At 42.8% G+C, this 27,351-nt stretch overlaps 2 protein-coding genes and 1 long non-coding RNA gene across 8 annotated transcripts in view; 2 read left to right on the forward strand and 1 right to left on the reverse strand.

Moving 5' to 3' along the window:
* Nucleotides 1–172: 172 nt before the first annotated feature.
* LOC116846667 (facilitated trehalose transporter Tret1-like) lies at nucleotides 173–4,114 on the forward strand. 2 transcript variants are annotated; one of them, XM_032820804.1, is made up of 4 exons: nucleotides 724–875; nucleotides 1,114–1,168; nucleotides 2,066–2,942; nucleotides 3,070–4,114. In XM_032820804.1, exons 2-4 carry the CDS (start codon nucleotides 1,135–1,137, stop codon nucleotides 3,536–3,538), a joined length of 1,380 nt encoding a protein of 459 aa, XP_032676695.1. In that variant the 5' UTR covers nucleotides 724–875; nucleotides 1,114–1,134; the 3' UTR covers nucleotides 3,539–4,114. The 2 variants fall into 2 exon arrangements, with proteins under 2 accessions (XP_032676694.1, XP_032676695.1); XM_032820803.1 differs by lacking the exon at nucleotides 1,114–1,168 and having other exon boundaries at nucleotides 173–875.
* Nucleotides 1,803–5,158, reverse strand: LOC116846669. Its single transcript, XR_004378551.1, has 2 exons — nucleotides 5,048–5,158; nucleotides 1,803–3,648 (listed from the first exon to the last, which is right to left on the reverse strand). It is a non-coding gene; the product is annotated as an uncharacterized LOC116846669 (long non-coding RNA).
* Nucleotides 5,159–5,546: 388 nt separating this feature from the next.
* LOC116846665 (sodium channel protein 60E) overlaps nucleotides 5,547–27,351 on the forward strand; it is a 110,187-nt gene continuing 88,382 nt past the window's right edge. For 3 of the 5 annotated variants that reach the window (XR_004378550.1, XM_032820796.1, XM_032820797.1), the window contains exon 1: nucleotides 14,804–18,537. Coding sequence is in view for 2 of the 5 variants with exons in the window: in XM_032820796.1 (XP_032676687.1) it covers nucleotides 17,137–18,537 (1,401 nt within the window). In the remaining 3 variants the exon portion in view is untranslated. Of the gene's footprint in view, nucleotides 5,573–10,716; nucleotides 10,833–11,082; nucleotides 11,125–14,803; nucleotides 18,538–27,351 lie in introns of those variants that run through there. The other 2 variants (XM_032820798.1, XR_004378549.1) reach the window with 2 other exon arrangements.

Below are 27,351 nucleotides of genomic sequence, written 5' to 3' on the forward strand. Positions count from 1 at the left end.
CATTTCACACAGTTACGTTACGTGTGCCTTACATTGAGTAAAGATCGCACGACCAGTAGCTAATCTAATCATATATTTCCGCTAAATTAAGACGTTTCTGCGTGTTTTTCTCAAACGCGTGGGTCTATGGCTTATGGTGGGGGCTTTCGCCAGACGCAGCTAGTTCATAGCACTTGAAGGCGTTGACGACAAGTCATCTCAGCAAGATCTAATAGCATAAGCCGAACGATTCTTCTGGCCTGACACAAAGCTCTATTTCACAAAACTGACAAAAAATTCGTGAAAATCTCTCTTCGATGATTCATCAGCCAGATCCTCATTTCTGGATCTTCATCACGACAACCTTGAATCGTAATACTAACTTAAGCGGAATATTTTGGTGCGACAAACAAAAGGAGCCCCTCGCGACATCGCTAATCGCCATAAGCGATGCTGTTCAACACACGAATGGTATCGAGCGTGCTCCTCTGATGACGAAGATGACGTATGCATAAATGTATTGAAGATATAAATCACCGCGATAACGCGTGTCGAGCGGGTTGAAGAATGCCCGGCACGGAGAGCACGAGTTTCTTTCTTTTTCCACCAGTGTAGCAACACCCACGTCTTTTTTATCGTAGACGCGAACTCGCAATTTTTCTGCACCAACTGTCTACTTCTTCGTTCCGTCTCTCAAATTGTTTCCTTTGCCAGTTAGACAATGGGCACGACCACGATGGTGCGCGCTGATAAATCAGACGCCGAGACGAAATCGAAATCTTTAATCGCCTTGCCGGGTAGTGAAAAGCAAGTTTATGTGCCGCAGACGCTGGAAAGTACCGAACACTCATTGAACGTAGGAAGGAAGCGCTTTCAATTTTTGGCCAGTTTGTGCGGTGAGTATATGTGAGAGTCTGAGAGAGAAACCGAAAGCGTCAAGTGCGCTCAATGAAAAAGACATAGTGATGACAATGAGTATCGTATCTAAAATTAATGTACATGATAAATTATTTTGTAGCTATTGTAACCAAAACTTTAGTTGCAATAATTACAAAATGATTTATTAAACTATATGCATTACAATACTTTCAGGAATTTATAATTTCATACAATATTCGTATTGTTTTCATTTAGGATGTCATCTAGATCATCGTCATGTTTTTCTCGGAGTATCAAATTTTGGTCAGAGGTGTGTCAAATTTTAATATTTTTATCAAAAAAAACGGACAAACTACTTGCCTTAATCAAATACTGCAGTTAAATGCACAGAGAAAGACATTATCTCCGTCTTGATTCAAGTCAACATGAGTAATAAACAACGGATTAAAGTCGCTTGGATTCTCGCGTCAGTAGTTGGGTACCTTCGCGACTAAAATAATGGCTATATGTTTCCATGACGAAATGTGAGAAATATTTTTTGCTTTGTCTACCAGGGCAGTGCGTTACTCTACATTAAACTTTCACACACATGAAGCAGATACGCGTCAACGTGATCGTAGATAACGTGTATTTACGGCCAGACTTGTATTATACCCTGGATAGGATATCATACTATTTGCTTAATGATGACGCGCACGTATAATGTGGCAATAATGATAAATGATAAAAACCGCGATATAACAAGTATTAATCCGAAATTTAATTCAGCTTATTCCGTGTGGTTTATCATTTTTATTGTTTCGAACTCGCAATTTCGCGCGACTAACGTCGAACTAAATTCGAATCATGATCATACGTCTTCCTTCTACAGTACACGAAATATTTAAAATATTATATCAATCATTTGATCGCATACGTTGTAAAAGAAAAAGAGATTAATTATGTATAGATCATATTATATAATTTTTTAATCTTCAAACTCTTTAATCAAACAATTGGTACAATTAGTCGCCAAGTGACTTCAAGCGCTTTGAATTTAGTTTCCTCAAATCTTAGCCGTCGAGGCGAAACGATCTCGTTCATTTAACACGATATCTTGGCGTTTCAATAATATGAATCAGCAAAGTCAATTCACATAGAAGTAATTCTTTTCTCTTTCTGAGTTAAAAGACCAATCGTTTCTCCGATAATGCGCGTTTGATTGCAGCTGGAATAATCGGTATTCAGAGTGGCATAACACTCACTTGGACGTCGCCGATACTACCATATCTTATGTCAGAGGCGTCCTTCCTTCCCCCACTGTCTGAGGATCAAATTTCCTGGATAACGTCCTTGCTTGCACTGGGCGCTATCGTGGGTGCCGTGCCTGCCGGCAAGATCGCCGATCGTATCGGTCGGAAGTGGTCCATCCTCTTGACGATCGTGCCGTTCGCGACAAGCTGGCTGCTTTTGATCTTCAGTCGGAACGTCGTCAGCATATACATCGCTAGATTCGTCGGCGGGATCGGCGCCGGAGCGGCGTGCGTCCTGGTGCCGATCTACATCGGCGAGATCGCACAGGCGTCGATCCGAGGCGCCCTGACAGCTTTCTTTCCGATTCTCCTCTCCTTGGGGATCGTCTTGTCCTACACAGCAGGCGCGTACTGTTCCTACGTGGCCTTCAACACTATTTGCTGCGCCCTACTGTTCCCTCTCATCCTTGGCGCGCCCTTCATGCCGGAGTCGCCGATATGGCTGGTGCAACGTGGTCGCAAGGCTCAAGTCACCAAAGTCCTATTCACTCTGCGGGGATCGAAGTACGACATTCAGGACGAGATAACTGTTCTCCAGGACGACATAGATAAGGTGGCGAAGGCGCAAGGCGGCTTCAAAGACCTCATCGGCACCCAAGCCGGGCGTAGAGCCATTATCGTCTGCATAGGGCTCATGAGCTTCCAGCAACTGTGTGGCGTGGACGCGATCCTCTTCTACACGGTCACTATCTTCCAGGTGGCCAACAGTACAGTCGATCCCTACGTGGCGAGCATTATCGTCGGAATCGTCGAGGTCGTGATAACAATAGTTGTCGCCACCGTTATCGACAGGTGAGAACGCAAGAGTAATGTATTGCTGTGAACCGAAGATATGAAAAACCGCTGCCGACAGTGTGACAGCTTCAGAATTAACGCAACCTTTGGATTTCTAATGAATTTTGTTGTCCTCTCTCTTCAGGTTCGGTCGCAAACCGCTTCTGATTATATCCAGCATGGCGATGACTATTGATTTGATCGTCCTGGGCTATTACTTTAAGCTCAAAAACGAAGGCGACGTGAATGCCATTGGATGGCTGCCGCTCACCTGTCTCTCCACCTTCAACGTCTTCTTTTCGATCGGCTATGGTTCCGTGCCGTTCACAGTGATAAGCGAGATATTTCCGCCGCAGACCAAGGGCGTCGCCAGCAGCATGTCTATCGTGGTGCACTGGAGCCTGGTGTTCGCCGTTACCAAGCTGTTCCCGTCCATGGAGGACAAGTTGGGCCCCGCTGCGACCTTTTGGACATTCGCATGCTTCACCGCCACGTCCACCGTCTTCGCATTCCTCTTGGTGCCGGAGACGAAAGGAAAAACTTTGCAGGAGATACAAAAGAAGCTCGAACGAAGGAGTAAAACGAGCACAGAGTACCCGGTCGAGCCGGTCTGAAGGCCGGAACATGCTGCCAAAAGCGTTCACCTTGCCGCGCTTTTGCAGCGCCGAAATCGGAAGCGATGCTTACGATACATCCAAGTCTCCTGAAAGTCTAGAAGGTGCGCCTAGAAGAGAAGAAATGCAATTTTTCTTCTTTTTTTACAAGAAGTATCTAATTTATCGCAGAAAAATCACAAAAGTCGAGAGACAGATCAGAGAAACAGAAAAGAAAGACAGAAAAGAGAAAGACAGCTTTTTAATTTATATAAATTGTTTATATATTATTAGCTGTGCTAATTTATACATGAACGATATGCAGAGGATAACCTCATATCCTTTACGAAATCTGTGTTATATTTAGTAGAAACTAGAAATGTGTTGAAAAAAGGACTTAATGTCCAAATTGCAAAACATATAAATTATTTGAATATATCTTCTAAACGGAAAGAAGAATAATCCATTAGGTTTTAGTTTTTTATAATATTTTTCCGTATATATATATTGAGCAATAAGAAACAACACTGTAGTCAATCAATCTTTTGTTACATATTTATATTGCTGTTTAAGAAATTAATATTTTCTTTTACCCTATTACCAAATCTTACTCTATTACCTTAACCTTTTGTCAATAGAATTGCAATAACTGTTCGCAGAAAAATATTAGAGTTGCACTTTGAAATAATGACCGATTTGATAGACACGTTAAATTTTCTCGTTTATGCAAAAATACAGAGAAGCTGAGCAAACCTTTTTACAAGCAAACCTGTCATACTCTATTTAAACTGCGACTGACAAACATCTAGCACCGCTTAGCGGCGTTACGAGGAGATAACGTTAACAGGTTTGAATCTTAGCTGAATATGGGCAGAAACAAGCATGAGAGCGGCCACTAGCCTGATTTCAATGGCCAGAACTAGGCGCATTTTCGAGACGCCATCTAACAAAGTGCGCCTTTACTACGTTCGTTAGGCGCATTTTCGCGGTGGTAACGATAAAATGCACCTATGCTAGAATTCTGTAACTCGTTATTGGAGTTAACGACAGTTTCGTTCTCGTTTCGCAGTTTTTCTACGGTATACAAAAGCTGCACAACGATAACGAAATTGTCGTTAACTCCAATAACAAATTACAGAATTCCAGTACTGGGGCCTTATTATCGAAAAATATCGCATACGATATTTCTATGAAAAGCTATAGTTCATATTACGTATATTATAGCTTTTTATCGAAATATCGTATACGATATTTTTCAATAATACAGGGCTCCTGGTTTGTGCCCGTTGTACTTCCGTACAATGATAGTAAGGAGCTGAACACAATAAAAGGAATAAGGAATAGGGAAGCGGGGAAGGGGGTTAAAAGGTCCGAAAATTATTTGACAGTCATTAAAAATGACTGATGACAAATCGGTGTCCCGAATAGCACTCGAAAAAATTTGGGACAAAGGGTGAAAAATTGCGACGCTGGTCATCTTAACTGTATATGTCGAGAAGGGAGGAGATTATTCCGTAATAATGTACTTACGATATGTCCTGACGATTGTATGTCGCTGTTTCCGGCTCTAATACTAATTTCCGCAGGAGACTCACAGGATACAAGCGAAAGACGTATGGAATACGGAGCGTTGTGTTCATGGCAGTTGCTCGGCATGAAAAGATCGCAGACGCGCGCGCTGACAATCACGTAGACCAAAAGTTCATTAGCGCGCCGAAAGTGCCAAAAGTGCATGAATGTGAACGCGCCAGTAATGCGAACGAGGTCGCGCGTCTACAACGACGCTACCTATACGGCGGACGCCTTAATCAATCGCGTTCGTTTCGCACTATAAAGTTGCCATCGTGGCTATTCAATCTAGGCGTTGGTAATGAATCGCGCGAAATGCTCGATCTTTTCGCGCCAAACAACAGCCATGGGCACACATCGATCCACATTGCTCCGTGTTTCTCGCGTCTTTTATCCGTCGAAAGTGCGTCTCGCGCGTTAATAAGTCTCGGGGATGTCGAGAATAGCGATGTGCAATCGCCGGGGCGTATCGTGAAGACGTCATTTGTAAGTAATCTTCTCGTTTCTCTTTGCGGTATATGCGGTCCGTGCTTGTTGCGACGTGTCGCGCCGACGTTCCTTAAATTTGCTAATAACATCGACTTGCTCAAGTAGCAATAGAATCAAGCGATCATCGGATTTATTGAACGGGAATTAGAAATACGATGACAATCAGAGAGAAAGAGAGAGAAATACGGAATATTCGTGCGGTTGCGTCAGCTTGATAGGAAAAGAAATACGGAGGAAGAAGTATCTTATAGAACGCGTTCTTTTCGGTCGCGGCGCCGTTCATATATTAGCGTATATTTTCAGCGCGATTCAATACTCGCGCGGCCATCTTAATTCTCGATCTTTCTGCATCGAGTAACCGCTGTAGGTAACATCGATCGACATCGCTCCGCATTTTACGCCTCTTTAACCCGTCGAAAATAAGTCTTGCGCGGAAACAAGTATCGGGATATCGAGAATAGCAATGTGCGATCGCCGGGGCGTATCGTGAAGACATCATTTGTAAGTAACCTTCTTGTTTCTCAGTATATAAGGTAACCAGATTTCCCAGCCCTGAATTCGGGATACTTCATAAATGTGTGAAACGTGGGGCAGGGGAAAGGGCGTAAAAAGATTCGAAAATTACTTGACAATCACTGAAAATGATGACAAATCAGTGTCCCGAATAGCACTCGAAAAAATTCGGGACAGAGGGTGAAAAATTGGAACTGTCGCAAAAAATTCGGAACGTCTGATCACCTTACGATAATAACTGAACAAAGACGAGGTAAAGAAATTGTCGTAACGGCGGTCATTAATTATTTCAATTTTCTCTTTCGCGTAAACTTGAATCGCGATTGCATTTCATAGAGTTCGTGTTTCGTTAAATAAAATTCGATATCGTGCGGCATCTGCGCGAAGCGAACTAACGTGATAATATAAACTGCTCGCAAAATTAATTTCACGATTGTCGGAAAATTTTCAATTTTTCACTTAGAATCATAGTTTGTGTCCTAATACGGGACATAAAAGAGACAATGCTAGCGAGCGTTGGTCTCTCGCAAAAAACGCGATGTATACAAGTCAAACGTACGAGCAGTTATTTGTTTACTTACGCGGCGCGCAACAAGTTCCATCGAACGAAGACAGACATCTTACGCGGTAACATTTTTTTCGCGTAAATTTTGAATAGAATCTTTATCTCTATCGTTATAATTTTCATAGTTTTTGATTTTTCATTCACGCTCGTGTTCGCGATTATTAATTTGATAGGTTTACGAACTTCACCGGATCGTATTTGCGGAAGAGTCGCGAGCGAACTTCGCAGAAATATTGTGGAGTTGTCTTCGCAAAAGTATTGTGGAGCTGTTATCCACAAAAATATTATAGAGCTGTATTGCTACTACGCTGCATCGAAACGTTACATTAGAGAGATAGTTTTTTTAAATTTCTTAAAGTAACATTCACGCTTGAAAATGTGTATTTTCGAAAATGAAGTCAAGTGTGCTTATTTCAGAGCTTATATGGAATACATATTTATTATTATTCAAAGTAAATAAAAAAAAAATATATATATATATCTTTTCTGCTCTTATGTTAGATCAAATATGTAACTTGTATATATAAATTTTGTATATTTATTTATTGTTTTATATGATCCATTTTCCAAATTTTTCTTTCTTCCAAAATTACGTAGAACGCAGCGCGTGTAAGACGAGACTCATGAGAGATGATCTAACTTTGCGATCTAACTTTGATCTAACCGGCGCTAGCTCGCTTTATGCCTACGTCCCGTTGTCCGCTCATCAGTGGTGTGACAAGATCAGAACGATTGGACATCTGTCCTTTTCTAACTTACTATCACTATATTGAAATACTACTGCGAAAGTGCGCCTAACGGACGTAGTTAGGCGTATTTTTGTTAGATGGCGTATTTAAAATGTGCCTAGCTCTGGCCGCTGAAATCAGGCCTGTGGCCGCTCTCAGGCTTCTCTCTGAAATGGATGTCGGTAAAACAAGGTTTAAGTTTTGACTAAATAGTTTGTTTTAATTCCAAAATCTCGAAGCCATTTCCAATAGCAACTGTAGTCGGATTCAATAACGGATCAAACGAATTTTTTATTCCCTGGCAGCATGATACAATGGCGAATGAAACGTTCTTATTACTTTCACAGAGGATAAATGACAGGTTATAACTTTTCCTTTCACAAGTGTCTAATACTAGATCGATAAGCAATAAGAGCAGATAGAGATAATAAAGAGAAATAGACAAATGTGCGTCTCTTTGAAATTGAGTGGAATTTTTGAAACTACTGTTTGACTCCAAAATTCATTTACTCCCAACAAACAAACATTACGTAGCGTTGTAGACACTCAATGTAAAATATATCAAAGAATTACACATACATTCTATAATATATTAATTTCGGATAATTAATTTTATTAATACTTATTTTCTCCTCGTGACAAATTATATGAATAAAGAAAAGAATGCAAAAAGAAACATAAAGAAATTTCGATAATGTAAGGAAAATCAAATAATAACAAGACTTTAATCAAACAATATGATTGTAATGTACTATTATATTGTATTTCAATGAGAAGATTATTGCTTTATTTGAGTTAGGAATCACAGGTCGGTAAAACAAAGTTCGAGTCTTGGCTAAATAGCTCCGTTTTAATTCCAAAGTCTCCGCTATAAGGCGCCACCATTTCCAACAGCAACCGCAGTCAGATTCAATGGTAGATCGAATGAACTTGTTATTTCTTGACAGCGCGATATAACGGCGAATGAAACGATCTTATTACTTTCACAGAAGCTCAATGACAGGTTAGATTTTTTCCTTTCGTAAGTATCTAATACTAAAACGATAAACAATATGAGGAAATAATAGAAAGTAACAGACAAATGTGCATCTCTTTGGAATTGAATGGAATCTTCAAAACACTAACATTTGCCTCCAAAATTTATTTTGTCTTTTTAATATTTTTTACTCCCAACATACTAACATTATTTAGCTCTGTAAGTGTTCAATATAAAATATGACAAAAAATTATATTCATACTCTAGAATATATATTAATTTCGTGTAACTAATTTTTTTAACACATACTTTCCCCTTATAACGAATCATATAAATAAAGAAAAGGATGGAAAGAGAAGCACAAAGAATCTTGGTAATATAAGGAGAACCAGATAGTAACAAGACAATTGTCAGACAATTTTATCGTAATGTGTTACTATATTGTGTTTCAGTGAGGAGATTATTGTTTCATTCGAGTTAGGAATCAAGTCGATAAAACAAAGTTCAAGTCTTGGCTAAATAACTCCATTTTAATTCCAAAGTTTCTGCTACGAAGCTCCACCATTTCAAATAGCAATCGCAGTTGGATTCAATGGCGAGTCGAACGAACCTGTTATTTTCCGAAAGCGCCACAGCCAGTTAAACGACTTTATAACTTCCAAAGAGGCTAAATGACAGGTTAGAACTTTTACTTTTACAAATATCTAATACTAAATCGACGAAAGGAAATAATGAAAAAACGAAATAGAAATAATGAAAAGAAATTGACAAATATATATCTCTTTGGAATTTAAGAAAATCTTCGAAACTAACGTTTGTCTCCAAAATTCATTTACTCCTCTTAATATCTTTTGTTGCCAACTACTGACATTACTTAGCGCTATAAATATTCAATGTAAAATATGGGAAAGAATTATTTTCATGTTCTAGAATACATTAATTACGTATTTTAGAATACGTATTATAGAATTAATTCCGGATAATTAATTTTCTTTCACTTCCTCGTTGTGAGGAATTACATGAATAAAGAAAAAATGCAAAGAAAAACAGAAAGAGTCTTGATAATATGAGAGACATATATAATAACAAGACACCGATAAGACAATTTAGTCGTAGTACTATTGCGTTGTGCTTCAATGGGCAGATTATTGTTTGATTTAAGTTAGGGATCAAGTCGGTATGACGAGGCTAAAGGAGATAGCGTCATTTCCTGCGTGTATTCTTCGGACGTGCTTACAATAGCGACATTCCGTCTGTGACACCACTTTTCGCACACGGTGTACGTACGCTTTGTGCTCGATATTGGCTTCAATGCGATTATGTCGCCCCACTTGACGCAAATCCTGCCTCCTGTGTCTCTATTTCTTCTTTGTCATTATTATGATTGTAACGTGATGCAAATTACAATCTTCTCGAATTATACAACGCGCTGAAGCATCGCGCGAGTAAAATTCATGCGCGGGCTCTTCGACCGACGCAAAGTAAATTTCCCCTTGGGGGAAAAAAATTACTGAACGTTATTTCTTACATAATAGACAAAATGTAACGCTCGCTTGTGTATTCTATGTATTACGGCAGCGAGATAGAATTTTTGCGCCGCGCGAGATTAATAACGCGTTCCTCTACCGAAAACAATGAAATTCCTCTCGACAGCGTAAATAAATGAGCAAGCATCAGCACTTGAAGAGGAGCGAGAACTTCGCGACTCTATAAATCCTAAGTAGGGCTGGGTTTCCGCAGGTTTGAACAACTTATCCTTCATAAGTCGCACTGATGACGCCCAACAGTGCGGAGTTTCATCGTTCCTTTCCGCCGTCTCTCTCTAAAGACTTATGGCGCTAAGGAAACACGGAACGTGGATGAAAGAAAAGTTGTGATCATATGTTTTTAACAATGGTTTGATATGTAAAAAATAGATTTGAGAAGTAATATCCGGCGTGTCGTCTCTTTTTATTCCCTTAATAACGAGTTTCCTATTGTTGCTATAAAAGTGCTTTGAAATCGAGTCATGATATGTCTATGAACACGTGCAGCTTTGTCAAATATATGTATACATTTATGCTTTTCTGATGAATGTCCCGATTCGCACAAAAGATACTTTGAGTATTTGCGTTTTGCTCGGATATTAGCGTGTCCGCTAGACAAATATATTTCTCTTTCTTTCATATTTTTCATTCATATCTTTTCATTTCCGAATTTTGAGAGGGGGACGACCACCTTTTGTTTTCATCGATTTAAAATAAAATGCATTGTTTTCAATCAGTAACTTAATACGTTGACTTCTATAAACAAAAAACTTATCTATACATAGAAAACTGACTTTTTATTTCAGGTTTTTTACTTACTTTTTGTTTTTCAGATCTAGCGGAGATTGTGGTAACACGGTGAATGCGGTTCCCGGGAGGGGCATTTCCTAGGTGGATGCGGATGACGCACCGGAGAATCCAATTCGGGCCGAATAGAATCGGCACGAAGGTAGGTTTACTAAGGAAAGGAGTTTTTTGTAAATCTTTTTGTGGTTGAAAACTGAAACATATAGTTCAATTGTCCAAATAAAAATCGTTAACCTACAAAGTCGGAATATGTGATATTTCATACGCGTAATTATTTTGGTTATTTTGAGCAATAACTTCGAGCCCTCCCGAAGCTCATATTCATACATACTTTTTTTCACTAAGCTATTAATTCTCATATCTAATCAACGATGCTATATTTTTTGTTTCAGAACTGCTGAACGTGGCTCTGATTATAAGTTCCCGATATTTTGGTGAGTCAAAAACAAAGATTTACAATAGTAGTTCTATTGAAGTTAGAGTTCAAGGTTGGAATTAAAAATTAAAATTTTTGTAAAACGAAAAAAACGTCTTTTAATAAAATTTAAAAAAAATATATCATTACTCGGGACAACCAAAGCATGATAATTTTGCGTACGAAGTAATATAATACGCACATTTTGATCGATTCGAAATAGTCAAGATCACGTGCGACGTTCTCGCTCTGTTTAATATCGCGTCATAGATTGTTATAATTGTTTGCGTTCGCTCGGCACCACCAAGGTCGCGTGACTTTCAACCGGTGAATATACGCTCACGAGAAGTCTGTTGATTTATTTACTCATTAATCTAATACTTTCTATATATATATATGTGTATGTGTGTGTGTGTGTGTGTGTGTATATGTGTGTGTGTGTGTGTGTGTGTGTCGTAATTTTAATTTCATATATTATTTCATGGTATTTAATTCCCCTTTGATACTCAAATTATCAAAATTCAATTCTTCAGCAACAACTATCATTCGTGATAACTGTGGAAGTAAGCAACGACTCACATATATCATGGTATATTTTTTACATACGGCACAAAAGAGAACAACTAGTCAACAGACTTTTTTTAAGATAGCATGACCGTAATAATATATATGTATTGTTTTAATTTTATGTGAGAGAAAAACTTGAACAGATTTTACAGTACTTTTTTGTTCGCGAAGAATCGTATTGCATTACACACAAAAAATTTATAAAAATACTTTATACAATATCTATACACAGCACACTCAGAATGCTTCATAGCTTGAATTTTAAATCAGATAAAATATTTTGTAAACATCACGATTAATTTGAATATCTTTTCTTTGTTACAAAATTCCGCGCTCATAAATATGTTTCGTCCTGAATTCCTTTGAATGTTATATCGAGGACAAAATATGTATTTCGCTCTATCCGTGGACATACGTTGTACAACTACATTTCGTACGAGTGGAATATCTCAAACAACACTAGTTACACATTCGTCGCAGAGGCGATACGTTACAGCGCGGCTTATCTGAGATCGGTAGCTTATCTTACACGAAATATTGCGAAGCATCGCAACTGCAGAGTTTTGCAGCAATTTTATGCATTAAGATGTGCGCTCCGGCATAACCGTTATAAACGATCCTCTGGCATTAAGAAGAAGTCGAAATTTCCTTACAACGACATTTCGTAAAGATGATAACCAACATAAATGTAATAAAAGTTTATATGTGTATGTGTATATGTAAATAATTTACTTTATAGGAAAAGAAAAATTTGCCGATGTAGCAAACTTTTCTGGCCGCGAATCAAAATATTCACAGAAATTGCAAATTGATTTGACTAAAAACAAACTAATTACCTTGCTATTATAACAACGCTACAATTCCATTTGGTCGCACAGATACTAATGTCTGCAAATTGCTGCGCGATAGAATTTCTATTTTGTATTTATCATTCAAATACAACAGCAATATACACGTGCAATATTCCCGAAAAATGAGAAAAGCAACACAATGCTTCTTAATAATTCGTCTAGTTATAGTAACATTACAATTTAATGATGCAATGAGCTATTCGACATTCGTATGATATTTGTTGATAACGTAACGGTAAAATACGTATTTGCAAAACGCGTTTATTATCTCGTTTCCGACAGTATCAATTAGCTCACTTGAGAATTTAAGCTCGGGATAGAAGAGCTTATTGCGAGATCGCCAATGCCGCGAAAGTACCTTCCGCCTTAGACTCGTGGGAATGTACGTCCGGATACTTTTTGAGGGTAACGTAATGCCGGATAAGTTTTGGAATTCGCGAGAGCCGTACACATACATATTCGCGATGTGCACACTCGCGCGTGAAAGCATTATCGGCCGCGCGACTCGTCTACGATGAAGACGATCATATGTTTCTCACCTATCTCGGTGATTAATCGTCATTACACGCGCCACCTCTCAGATTTAAACGCGGCCCCTAAATCGCGGCTTATCCGAGGCGGAGATGGTGTTAAACGGGGTGACGCCACCGACCATCAGTAATCACACATGCGGCGTGGATTTCCCCCGCTCAACTATATCATTGGATAACGGTCCGGTTAGCCGGGAAAATCACGTCCAGCTTAAGAGAACAGATGAAAGTCGGTGTTAAATAACGTCTCATGCATTAATTTAACGGCGCGTTTAACGGCCCGTATGGGCCGTAATGTTACTCGTCAAATCTAACGTTACCCTCACCGTCAAATTTATATTTCTCGGATATCACGTGTCATGTCGCGAGCCGACCGACCGTTGACGTTTCAATTCAGAGTGGAAAGTCGTGTAATATAGAGAAGAGGAGATTGTAATTCCCGGGAGATCGGAAGGAAACCAACGAAAAAACGGCGCGTCGCTCATATTTTTCGTCCTTGGTGAGATTAATCCTAACAAATTGCATATTACAACACCGACTGCTGAGTCGTAAGTAGAGCTCGATAGAGGAAGGTGCTCTTGAACAAATTTCAGTGTAAGCTCATTATCGTGACTATCGCATTTTTAATGATATTTAAGTCTCGAATTAAATCTCCGTCGAAGCAATGCTCGTCAGACACATATTAATTGAAAAAATTAGATTTCGCCACCTATAAGTCAGGACAGGCGCGATTGGCCGTTCTCTGTTCGATGTTGAAGCTCGTAATCGCGTTTGCTGAAATTCCCGCGGAGAGAAGTCACCCCTTTCCCCGACTCATCGAGCTTCACATCCACTGCTTCATCTACATTCCCTAAATTGATCGAGGCTTCCATCTCCATTACCGAGGAGAGCTCGCGTATCATCAAAGGGAAAAAAAACCGATCACGACGAAAACGACAGGATGTAACACCACGGATATATCTTCGCTCGATGTCGGGGCGCATAATAAAAGCCCCGCTAAAATATCCGCCGGGGGAAAACTTGTCGGCCAGCCGATCGAAACCCTCGAGCCCGAGCTGAGCAATTCCGCATCTCGTCGAGCGGAAGCCCCGTTACCACGACGGAGGATATCGCGTAACGGGCGCGAAGCGATCGCCCGAGCCTCGTAACATGGGAACGATAATCCCGTAAGGACGAGAATTACGTGCCGCCGCGGAAGAGCCGGCGTCCGCGCGCGTTAACCCGCTCTCATCCGGCGGAATCTGGTGTCGATTGGCGGATTAATTACAGCGCGTGTCCTGCGGAACGGGGATGCAATTCGCCCGGCCGGTCTGGCTGCTTGCCGTATCCTGCTCGTTTCTATGCTGCCTCCACCACCTGCAGGGGGTTGGTTGCGCTCGTCGTGGGCCTCGGGTGGGGGTTAGCGTCAGCAACGGTAGCGGCGGTGGGTGTTCGTGCAGGTACGCGGTATCCTCCGCGACCATCACCACCACCACCGCCACCAGTACCACCACCTCCATCACCACCACTACCACCAACACCATCACCACTTGCAGCGCTACTACCACCATCAACATCAGAACACCAACGGCATCGGGCCACCCTCTCCACCCACCCCCTTGTCGCGTTCTCGCCGTAGGGCTGCGCGTGTGTACGTGTCGAGACCCCGGTGTACGTGTACGTACACGTCGCTATGCCGACGAAGATTCCGTGGCCGGCGTTCTCGGCTCGGTTCGTTCGATACGCGCGCGCGCGCACGCGATGCCGATGGGGTTCGGTGCCGACAGTGCCGCCACAGCTCTCGGAAGAGACGCCCGTGATTTTGCACCCCCGCTCGAGCAGAATTTACCGGACTATACGACGAGGGTGCACCACGGCTCTCTGTCTTTCTCTCTCTCTCTCTCTCTTTCTTTCTTTCCCTCTATCTCTTTCTTTCTGTCTAGTCTGTCTGTCTGTCACTATCCACGCTCTCTCTCTTTCTCTATCTGTCTTTCTCTCTCTCTCTCTCTCTCTCGCTCTCTCGCTCACTCACTCATTCTCTCTCTCCCTCTCTCTAGAGCCTTTCCTCTTCTTTCTCGCACTCTCGCACAAGACATCTTCCCTCGCGGCGGACTGTCTCTCCCTTTCTCGCTTTCGTCTTTTCTCCTCGTTGTCGTTGAACCGCTCGTACCATTCGCGCGTCGCTACGTGCCCTCGGCGAATAACACGGTGACAGATGATGAGTGAGTGTTGACGGAGTCGACCGCCGGAGTCTCGCCGCTGGTGATCCCGACGCCTCGTGCTGGTGGGTGCTCGTGATGCTAGTGACTCACTGATACGAGGTGACCACGCTGTTTGCGAGAGTGCGAATGTGTGGGCGGACGCGCCTTCTCCCCGCCGGTGTATGTATCTTGACGAACTGGCTAATCGCGTCCAAGTCACATCGCACCGACAGCCACCGTTCGGGCTCCTCTGCACGTAGTTCACGTGATCCCGCTGGAACGCGAGCTGTAAACGTTGAGAGGGTCAGGGTGATCGACCGGAGCGACGGGGTGAACGACGATATTCTGTGACGACGCGTATCCAACGTGCGCTCAAGCTTCATTGTCGAAGAACGGTGAAGCACACGAGGGTGCACGATCGAGGGAAGGAAACAGACGTCTGGATTCATCGATCAGACATCGACCGCGGTCGACTCGCGCGCGCGTTTCCTCGGGATGCTCTCATATCCGCGCGACACGCTGCAGTACGTGTCATCAGCGATTTACACGACAGCTTGTACGCTTCAGTGACGTGTTTAATGATCGATGATAGCGAGTCGCAGGCAATCACGTGGTCAACTTTCACTCGTCCTCGCACGCATATATTTATAATGAAATTTACCCAGAGACTAAGTGTCGGCGAAAGGAGCCGAGATTCCAGCGCTGCTAGCGTGGTCGGTCGATGCTTATAGCAGGTAGTACCATGACACTCGTAGTCGCCGACATTCGGAATGAGCTATGTGCAGGCACGGACTCCTTGACCTCTTAAAGTCGCAACACGACACGAGGAGTATACAGCGCGATGTGTAGCCCGCTCTCAACAATATAGCGAGCTAAGCTAAGCTCGCCTCGAGCAAAAGTCGCAACGGAATAACTCAAGGTGGTAGCGATCGAACTTCCTGAAATTTCAAGAAGTTCGTCGTCGACTTGGAAGGCACGTCAAATCGGCTTACACGCGCTTTACACGCCTTACCTCCGCGAGTCGCAATACCGCCGTAACACCATCGTAATCTGTCAGACAGAACGGCGCGGTTTCCGATAAGCGAGGTCAGTAGAAACTTCCAGGTGCGAGTCGCGCGAACAGCCGAAAAGTCTCCACCCCCACCACACCCCCCCGCTATCCGTAACACACACGTGAACACTCTCGTCTGCGCGGCGTTTCGCGTATTGACCGTCAACAGTAAAACGTCATGAGTCCACCGGGTATTTCACCCTACTTGCCCGTAATACATTCCTAGTAAATCGATCTGAGGCTACCGGAAAAACAAGCCGTCGCAATTTCGCAGCGTGGCGCATCACTGACGTGCAGATACGCCCGCGCGCGAGAGGCTGATGTCTTTTCTACGTGAACTCCGTGAACTTCCAGCCCTAGCTCACACAAGGCTCAGAGTACGAAGTAATTGAAACGAGATACAATATCTCCTTATGGAAGAAATCCTCAGTTTTCAAATCAAGATCCCGCAGACAGTGACAGCCATTTCGTTCAAATGTGATACAAGTGTATAATGTGAGGTGTAATTAACAGAGAGAAAGATGCTTCACGTGGGTCCTCGCTGACGGGGAAAAACCGATCCGAAGTGGCACATCCGAGGTAACCCGGATACAGACGCGGTGGGACCGAGGCGTCGCATAAATCGACGAAAAAATATCGAAAAAGGTAGAAATCGTGAGAAAGCGCGAGACCGGCATCCCGATATCCCTCTGTAATTCTTTTACGCTCCGCACTCGAGGATCCCGCTGGCTGGTCGACCAATAACAGCGTAGCGTGTATCGACCGACCGAGCAATTGAGCCCCAAGGCAGTTTAGCGATAGCATGAGGCCGACAAGTCCAGGATCGAAAGGGATGATCGAGCAAAGGTCCCAATGACATCTCGGCGGGGTGGGAGCGAGGGGTATAAAAGTCCTCCCAGTCCTCCGAGCAGCGGTTCGGAGGACAATGGTTTCACGAACCGGCCTCGAGTTGCCGGGCTCTATGTGAAGAACCTCAGTAGAGAGGAGCTGGATGAATTGGCCAAGGAGGGCATCTACGGGCCCACGGGCAATCCGAACGACCGACCCAGAGACGGCGGTAGTCAGAGAAGCCTCAATCTGCCGGGTAGCAGCAGGGACGGTCAGGATTATCTCAGAGGAGTGACCTCTAGAACACCTCAGCCACCCAGGAGATCCGGCGTCGGAACTAGATACCGAGAAGCCAGCGAACTATCGGAGGACTTGGCGCGAAGGGATCATCATGGCTCGCTTCCCTTGGAAAGAGGTTGGTCGAGGCGACTGGAAGATCGTCCAGGCCAGGGCTCACCGGAGAGATTCGTCCGAGGATCCTCCGAGTTTCCTGCTGCCTGGAGAGAGCCACTCGCCCGGCCAGGCGCTACCGCATCGCCCCGAGGAAGTTCCATCGACGTGCGACTCATTGGCGAGGAATCCAGAATGCCGACTCCAGGACCACGTCGTTTCGCGGAAGGTCCTAGACGCCCTCCAGAGGGACCTTCACCTCGCGTGACTCCCCCGATTGGAACCGCCAGGGAGCAGGGAACGCCGGGACCGATGAGACGATCGCCACCACCGTACACGGGCCTGAGTCCACCCGAGTATACCGAGGACTTGCGTAGAATTTCCCCCAGAAGCGCGACAAGGTCCTACCAGATCGACAGGGACTCGCCGTACGAACGTCCGTGCTCGCCGATGCCGGTGCCGGACAAGGACTCTGGAAGCTCGAAACAAGCGAGTTCACGCGCCGACACCAGCAAGACAAAGGATGTTCCATCGAGTCCATCGCAAACAACGGTAACGGAGAAGCCGACCTCTCCCGAGTCCAAGAAAAGCGAGTCACCACCGACGAAGAAGAGCGGCTCGAAGGTGCAGGACAGCACGAGACTGCGACCGCCGTTGGCTGGAACTGCCGGGACTTCCGCCGACTCCGGCACCGGCGATTCCGGAAGCGCGGAGATCCAGGCCGACGTTGTGGTGACTCCCCAAGCGACGTCGGGCGACATTCTGGACGCCAACGCGGCCAAGATCGACGGCAAGTCGCCCGGCTCGCGGACACCCGGTAGCAAGGGCGGCAAACAAACGGTCAAGCCGTTCACGAAGGAAAGTCTCGACAGGTTGGAGAACAAGACTGTGCAGTTAGTGCGCGACTATGGCTTTCAACCGAAAAGAAAGATGTCGGTGGAGGATGGTGCAGTACTGCCAAACAAATTCGAACCCTTCCCGACCGAGCTCTACGGCAGGCCGCTGGAGGAGATCGACAATTTCATCTACGACGAGGTGAGTCCACGACTTCGATTGTGTATTTTTGTTTCTCCACTCCCACCCCTCTGAGTTCGCTTGGATAAAATTATTTGAGAGACAACTCCTTTTAATTTGATGATGCACCTATATCCGAGTATACCGCTCGGCGATCTTGGATAATTAAGTTTATATTATAACGCTATGTTACCCTAATCCACGGGATAATACGGGGTAATGGTACGTTGGGCAAATATTTACCGAAAATCTCGCTGGGATTCTATCCTGGCGAATAATGTCTCTTTAAACCGAAGACAAGCTTACGCATTGAATTTCCGCAAAATCGGCATACGACCATTTTCCAAAGTAACTCCGTCCTGTACCTCACCGTAATCACAACTTAAACTTGTAAGCTTCGCGAAAAAAGGGAAAGAATATGTTAAAAGACCGTGCAACAGAAAATCGCGCTATAACGTGACGCGACGATGCAATTTCAGTAGCCGCGTATTTTCAATTTATATCGTCCGGTACTGTTAGAATGGTGGGCCTCGGGAACGGCGAAAACACCGTATCGTAATTTTCGTCTCAGTAAATAAATTTCACCTCTCGACTGTAGAGTGAGTGGAACAAAGGTGAAAAAAAACGGTAGGCGACAGTAAGAAAGAAATTGAAAAAAAGGAAAAAGACGAATAGGGGTGAGTCGCTGGGGGTGTGTGCGCGCAGGGCAGACGGAAGGAACTGAAAACAGTGATGAGGAGAAGAACCGTGAGAGGGGAATAAGGCGAGAGGTAGAGAGAGAAGGAGAGAGAGGAGAGCTCGAGAAAGAAAGTGGGCGTTGAGAGAGTGGTATGATGGAAAGAGTAAAAGAGTGGAGAGGGAGAGAAGAAGGGCGCGGATCGACGCGGAGGACATCGAGTGAGAAAAAACAAGAAAGACGGCGGGAGACGAGAAGGGTTGGCGTGAGGCAAAGGGAGCAAAAAAATTAGGCGGTTTCGAGAGTGTCTGTGCGTATGTGCGTGTGTGCGAGAGAGAGAGAGCGTGTGCATGTGAACGAGCGTATGCATTACACATCTATTTATATTAAAAATCGATCGACCGCTACTATTCGCGACTTGTTCTCAAATAAGGTGTCTCTATCGAATCCACAGGAGATTATATGGGTCACAAAGATACTCGTCGGACGTCTTTAATTATTTTTTTCATCTAGCTTGCTTTCAATGTTCTCGACGCTTTTATTTATTGACCAACAGGTCTAAATATATTTCGACAACTTTAACCCGTCACGCTCCGAGTACTAACTTTAGTTGATTTCGTGAATTCTGGCATTATACCTCACACGCATGTCGCTTCAATCGACAATAACAATAAAATTGTGCCGAATTCAAATAAAATTACTCTAACCGACTATTGACACGAACGGATTCTTACATCGACAGTGTTGACGAATAAATTGTCAACGTCATACAGATGTTTACGGAACGTAACGCGGGTGTGATCAAATCGATGAGAATGAGACGGAAATTTACGTGCAGCCCGACAAAAATTTAAGATACATTGTTGTGTAATCATTTTTATTTCACACGCACGCGGGTCGTTCAACGTAGAATTCAAACAAGCTTTCTTAGTAAACTCACACTCACGATGAAAACTTCCAGTAAGAGCGAGAGTAAATTTAATTGCAGAAATGTTTACCGTTAAAGGGTTTTTCTCCCGAGGTTACCAACAATTCGCAAAACATTGCACCGCGTAAGAGTCGTGTTGACGCAATTCCCATTATACTCCGCTACTCGTAAATTATCATAACGGATACGTCTGCAGCGCCGTTTGTTTACGGTGCTCAAGTGCCAGCTCGATACGCGGCCACGTAGAAAAAGCTTAAGCTTCGGTAAGCTCGTTAGGCTCCTTATGCAAGGGAGCAATGAATCTTTCTTGAACGACTGGCGAGTTGTTATTGCTCTCTCTTCTCGCGTGCGCTCGCTTTTTCAAATGAAAGCGTCATCATATATCTCTCGCGCTATCCCCGTCGCGACCAGAGCGAAAACTGCCGTTCCGCGAAGTGAGTTAATGTATCTTTAATATCGCGACGCACGGGACCGAGAAAATAAAACGTCGCGCGAGAGCGCACTGCGAATAGGAAAGCATTATTTATCGGATGCAATGCTTCGCCATCCGTTAACGAATTGTCGCGGCGTCGTGATTCCCGTCGCGAAAGAAGTCCGCGGTTTTTTCTTGGATCAGCCCGGTATCATCTTTATCAGATTCTCCATCCCTCCTGCGCGCCCCGTAAATATGGCAAAGTAGTTTGCGATAATTATGTTAGCGCTGCCGTGCTTCTCCGCTACGTGATATCCACTGTGCAGCGGACTGCAAAAACGCGTTCCGCAATTTCCAAGATGATGGAAAGAGCCGCTGCGGGAGATGTTGATTTTTGCAGTAGCGTAGGAAAACCACACGTGCGACCGTAGTGTGCGTCGTGGGATTTCGTAATTCGATTCGGAATTTTGAGGGTATTTTCCGGTGTATTAAGGCGTAGATACAAATGTGGATCCGGATGTTCGAATTATCCGAATAGCATGGAAAACAAATCACAATGACAGATCGTAAGTCAACCCTTTCGCTATCACGGAATATATATGTCTCGGGACGTATGTTTTCCTTATCATTAATAATGATCTTATTCAATTGAATAAACAGCTTTTCTGTCATGCAAAACACATCAGCTATTACTCCGCGTATTACCGTTGGGACAAATATGCTCTCCCAAAAACTCCAGCGGAATATCAGTATCCCTCAACCTTATCTTTTTGGTGTCAAACATAAATCTTCGAATTTTTTTGTTAAAACAACATTGTATTAATGTATTTGATGAAATGAAAGTAAAACAAAAATGGTACCTTTGAAAGGTAAAGTTGGTAGCAAAAGGATTAAGGTAAAAGTACCAATTCTCTCAAACACGTATTTATCCTGGATATTCTTCTTTCTTTGGTTTTTAAGTACGAAAATTTAAACATATAAGAGATAAATTTAAACATATTAGAATATAAATGTACATACATTTTATGTAAAATGTATGTACATTTATATTCTAATATGTTTAAATTTATCTTTTATATGTTTAAATTTTACATTACATACATTTAATATAAAATGTATATACATTTATATTCTATTTTTGATTCTAAATTTTGAATACATTTAAATTTTTCGAGATATATTCGAGTATGGGTACAATTATGGATTCGGATATTTGAATTGTTTGAATAGCATAAAAAATAAATCGCAATAATAAATTCTTCGATAATTCGTGTTAAATTAAGATACAAACACCAATTTTTCCGGACACGTATCTAATTTTATACATTCTTATTATTTTCGTCTTTAAATACGAATACTTAAACTTTTAACATAGAATATATATATACTTCCTTTATGATTAAATGTTCGCATTTAAAGATCAAAATAATAGGAATGTCCAAGATTAGATACGGGTACGGGCATTGATACTTTTATCTTACAGTCATATAACAGTCATACTTCATAATTCTATATTTTGAGGTATTGACTCAAATAGATATATGGTAATTTGGATGATGACAAACGCGGATGCGATAATTGCATAATGCAATTCTATTATTTCTCCTGAAAATGACTCGGAGAGTGATATAAATTGAACGAGAAATGGTCTATTTTCTGAAACTACGACTTATAATTACGTTTCTAAAGAAAGATAAAAATGTTCCTAGCTGAATGCGAATGAAGATATCGCGAATGTAATTGTCGCGAATTTCTTTCACAAAACACGCGAGAGATAGAGAGGGGGAGAGAAAGAAAGCGACGCGAGATATTCTTCATGAAGCCAACCTTTCAATATCTCTTCTGCCACTTTCTCAGGCGGATCACGTGCGCGATACTCGATCTGCGACATTTCCATCGTTTGTCTGCAACGTACGTTCGCAAATTGACGATAGGGCAAAAAAAGTACCTTGGCACTGACAAGAGTATCGCCTTCGCAGTCGTTTATCGTGAAACCCAAGAACCACCGCCGTTTCTAAAACGAATATGCGGTTCGCATTGTTTTAAGCGGCTCTTTTTCATTCAATTGTTTGTAACGTGTACACGCATGTCACGATCTCCCGAGAGATTTTCGACGAATGTTTACATTGAACTTGCACGTGGTTTCCAAAACAGCTTCATTACGAATGAAATCAACTGCGAATTTATGGACTTCAGGGAATCCGCGAAAAGGACACAAATAACTTGGATAACGTTGTAGATAGCGAAGTGTTGATAAAGTGCTAATTTATATTCTCATTATGCAACTACACGTACTGAAAAACATTTTGTATTCGTGTTAAAATCAATTTATGTAAAAATTTGTGTTCAAATTTCCAACATACCCGTGTGTTAATTTAACATATTGTCGCTGTTTTTATTCTGTGTGAGGAATTTACATCCACAAGTGTTAAAATAACACAACAGTGTCCAAGTGTTACATCTTTGTATTAATTTCCGCCATATTATCTGTGTTATTTTTGTCTACATATCTCATGCTAAATTACTACATAAATTAGAGTGGATCAATTTGGACGTGTGAAATTTAACGCGAGATCCTTTATAATGCAAACCCTGCGATTCACGTTGACTGCTGTCAATTACGTTCATTTCGCGTAGCGAATTAGTTGTATAACTGTCGCAATCTCACTGTCCTTGTAGCTCGGAAAGCGAGAACCGCACTAATCCGACGGGATTTCAGCTCGATACACTGTAAACTGAAGTGTGTTATTTTTAAACGCGTAATTTAACTGAATATCTCTTTGCGTCGTCACTTCCAAATCAGACCATTTGACACGTTTTATACGTTAAGAAAGAGACATATAAATTATAATTCAATACGTTTAAGCATGTCAAATGTCAGACTCAGAACGGTAAGTGATACGATGTAAAAAGAGATTCAGAAATCAGAACGATGTAAAAAGAGATTTAGCCCATCCAAGATGACACACTTGGATTCGCAGTGCACTCGGTTATCGAGACATTTGACGTTGCGAGGTAAAAGCTTGCACGGACAGCGCGTGTCTGTTTCAATCGAAATAGAGAAAAAGCGACGTACAACTCATCGAGGGGTCTATTGCCGGCCGGAAGCATGCGACTTCTCCGCCGTGAGTCGAACCGTGTATCACTGGCAGAAAAAAAGAAAAGAAAAAGAGAAGTCAATTGCTCTACGACATTGATTGAGATACGTCACGTAATTTTCTCGACCGCACAGGCTCGAGCCTTTATTCAGTCTCGAGACCATCTTGACCCGTTTTCCAGGATTTTGCGACTTCTATCAGAAAAGTCAAAAGCCCGACACCTACGACCTTCGATTCTTCTACGTGCCGGCCTGCAATACAGTTTTCGCGAATCCGCGCCAACTCTTCAGCGCGCGCGCACGTATTAAACGTGTACGTGGTTCCGCTTGATTATTCGCTTCGCCGCACAATGAATAATTCCACCTTAGAACAGAGCTCACCCGCTCCGAATCCGATAATTCTACGCTTTCTTTTTCTCTCCTCCCGCCCCCCCTCTCTCTCTCTCTCTCTCTCTCGGTACATAGTCGTGCCTGGCGGGCGAACAACGGAGAGTGTTCCACAAAAATTTTGGGACGGAAAAATGTCTGTCTCTGATACGTAGAGAGTCTCCTCCGAGCTGGTTTCATCGAAATTCCCATCTGCGAGAATCGACGCGATCCATCAGTTTGTTATATGAACAGTATTCCAGGAGTTGCTCATAAATCTTTCTGCAGGAGCCTCTTAATTCCGGCATAAAACATAGTCGTAATTGAATCGCCCCGAAGAAGAAGAGAAGGAGAACGACGACGGCGGCGAAGAATGGTCGCGAAAATGGTCGAACGTTTCGGACCGTCTTTGTTCCCTTTGCGAAACTTGATTTCGTTAATTCATCGACTCTAAATTACCGCCAAGAGCCGACACTGGCAGATTTTTCGACGAGTCCTGAAATACACCGCGGAGCTTTATGCTGACGTTCACGATCCGTCGCGATTTTAATACCGCGTCTCGGGCTGGAATTAGCATCGAATATTACATAAAATGCGCGGTATCCCCCCGTCTCTCCCCCTCGCGGCGTAACCCACGTAAAATATCGATGATAAATAAAACATCAAGGTCATTCGGACCTACAAAGGCCTACAATACCCACCGCCTCCTGCTCCCGTCGTCTATATGGAACGTTTAATTTGCGCGAGTCACGTGATCACGCGAGCCCTTCGACGCAACCTCACGTTAAGCGGCAGCAAAATTCGTATATACGCCCTACGGTGGCACATTGTTGCGGGAAGCGTGGCTCGGTCGTTTCGCCTTTTCCACCCCCTAAGCAGAACTTAGTACATGAAAGCACATGAAAGAAAAACACGTCGCGATCTCGCCGGGCGATAAACGAACTCGGAGCCGTTCGTTAACCGAACACAGGCATTCGTTGATGGAGACCGAAAGAAAAGAAAGAAAAGGAATTCACGATTAGCATATCAACTCGCGGGTAGAATTTTCAAAATGTTCGACACCATTCCTCTGTGTGATTATTTTATTCGCAATTCGTTCTCAGTACGCACCGCAGTTCGCGTGGTTGTACACCAAATTGCATGAATGATAAATCATTAGCCATAATAAATAATTATCGACGGCAAACGGCTACTAAACAATTTATCGAAAACCGCAACTGGGAACAAAGGGAATCGCGCAGATCTGCACGTGTGTGTAACGGCGCGAGTACAATATTTCCACTTGATAAAATTGGTGGCCGCGCGTAATTCTGCATCGACTTTATAGCAGCCGTTAATTTTACCGCGGTATCGCCATGCCGATGGCGTATTTATTTCGCTATCGCAATCGCCCAAATCAATAAAATTTCATGGCGTGCTAAAGAGAAACGATAGGGATCTCCTTAATCTGCCTGAAGAACGATAAACACGCTTCGGGAAATTCACTTTTTTTTCCAGCGATAAACTATCGTCCATCATATTTCCGTTAATGCCGCCTGGATCCGCGCGACCGCATTTGTCTTCGTCATAAATTTCTTTTCTTGAACGCACGATACGTTCCCAGCCGATGTCAGCGAACAGTCCGGGGTCAGAGCCGCACAATTATAGTCGGCCATATTTCCGTTTTAATTAAAATTAATCGCGAGCCGCGATATCAACTCCACCTCATAACGGTCTCATTGCGGATATAAACTAGTCATGACACCTGACATTTGGATTTACAAGCCCCGTCTTGCATGTTAGCAAACACCAAAAGTTGTCTTGAGAAAGAAACCAGCTATAATTCTACCTCTCTTGACACGCACTGTATCATTATCTCGATTGAAAATAATTATCTCGTTGAGAATTACAACGAGATTGCAAAGCGATCACTTGGTTCATCTTCGACGGAGGGTTTCGTGAGAATTCGATTACGAGGATATATATAATAACGAAAGACGATAGATTTTGGCGAACTGTAAACCTTAGAGGTATTAATGCCCGAGTTAATTTTGGAAAGTGCTCTCGAGGTGCTCCACACTCCGCTGAGTTATTTAAAATTGAAAACTGGAAAATAAAGGGAGTTTCCACCGATGTGTTCCCGTTACGTGTTATATGCTGAGAGAATATTTGGTATTTGTAACACACGGAGAGATAATTATTATAAACTATGATCAAGAAAATAATTGTTTTTATTCAATTCTACGGTAATGTTATAATAATTTAATGCATTTATGCAAAATTTATGGATAATTTATATTTTCATAAATTATGCAGGCACTATTTTCATATTAAATGTATAAATATTTTTACACGTTACTACTACCATCTTCGTGTTAGAACAAGCAAAAAATATCTATTAAAAATACGTTAGTGCAGAAATAACTATAATTTTACTCAGATTAACCATTTCTTTCTCTCAGTGTAATTCCAAATTCGCCCATTCTATCTCTCTTTCTCTCTCTCTCTTTCTCTCTCGCTCTCTATAAAAGAAAAATATAAAGTAGTTAAACTAAAATACCAAATATTTCGTTAAAACATTGACGCAGACTTATCCGCGTAATGTCGAGAGCGTAATGTTGTCTTTCGCATTGGCGCGTACCCTATTCGTTTTCAGTGAATCGATATAACAGATGAACTCCCAAAGACATTTGAGGCGTTCGACGCAGCGAAGCGACCATAGGTGAAGTTCGACATTTTCACTGCAGTGTGCGTCACCGGGGATGCACAGAATTAGCAGCGGCGGAATTTATCACAGGCGCGGCATCTACACGCGACTACTAACTATCGATAACTTATTCGCATGCCACGGCAAAGTATGTCATAGGAATATGCAGTTAACATGATAGAGCGAGCTTGTAATTTCGTATGGTATTTACCAGAGACGCGTCTCTATCGCGCTTACCTGCGCGCGATCGGCGGCACTATTTTCATATAAATTTAATCGCGACCCCGGTCTAAAAATATTTTTCACATACTTCTGTCGGATTTTCGAGATTTCCCCGGTGACAAGGATTGTTTCATTGACGTAGCTCTAATGGAGACCACGGAATATAATATCGTGCTCCGTTATTCGCGTGGCGATTGCTCGAATGGGTAGGTCGGACTCCGCTTATCACGCACTCACGGAGCTCCTTGTTGCGCAGTTAGAGCGACACTCGGATACGTAACTCTAGGCGATATCTCTATTGTCGAGTCTGTTTCACGAGCTGGTGAAGCGGTATTAATGGCGAATTTTATCCCTTCGCGCATGTGAGAAAAGTACTTCGCTCTCGTCGTTTCTCGCGTCGCGCGAAACACGTCTCTAACTTGGACGTGTTTCACATCATATGGCGGAC

This window comes from Odontomachus brunneus, unplaced genomic scaffold (genome assembly GCF_010583005.1).
Source record: "Odontomachus brunneus isolate Ranch 3 - 2012 unplaced genomic scaffold, Obru_v1 Obru_scaffold_066, whole genome shotgun sequence".
In the NCBI taxonomy this organism is placed as follows: domain Eukaryota; kingdom Metazoa; phylum Arthropoda; class Insecta; order Hymenoptera; family Formicidae; genus Odontomachus; species Odontomachus brunneus.

Excerpts from the sequence above, each read along its gene's own strand:
- LOC116846667 (XM_032820803.1), top strand. The coding sequence starts at position 701 with ATGGGCACGACCACGATGGTGCGCGCTGATAAATCAGACGCCGAGACG. Across the intron at positions 876-2,065 it reads ATTTTTGGCCAGTTTGTGCG|CTGGAATAATCGGTATTCAG; the intron begins GTGAGTATATGT and ends GTTTGATTGCAG. Across the intron at positions 2,943-3,069 it reads GTCGCCACCGTTATCGACAG|GTTCGGTCGCAAACCGCTTC; the intron begins GTGAGAACGCAA and ends CTCTCTCTTCAG.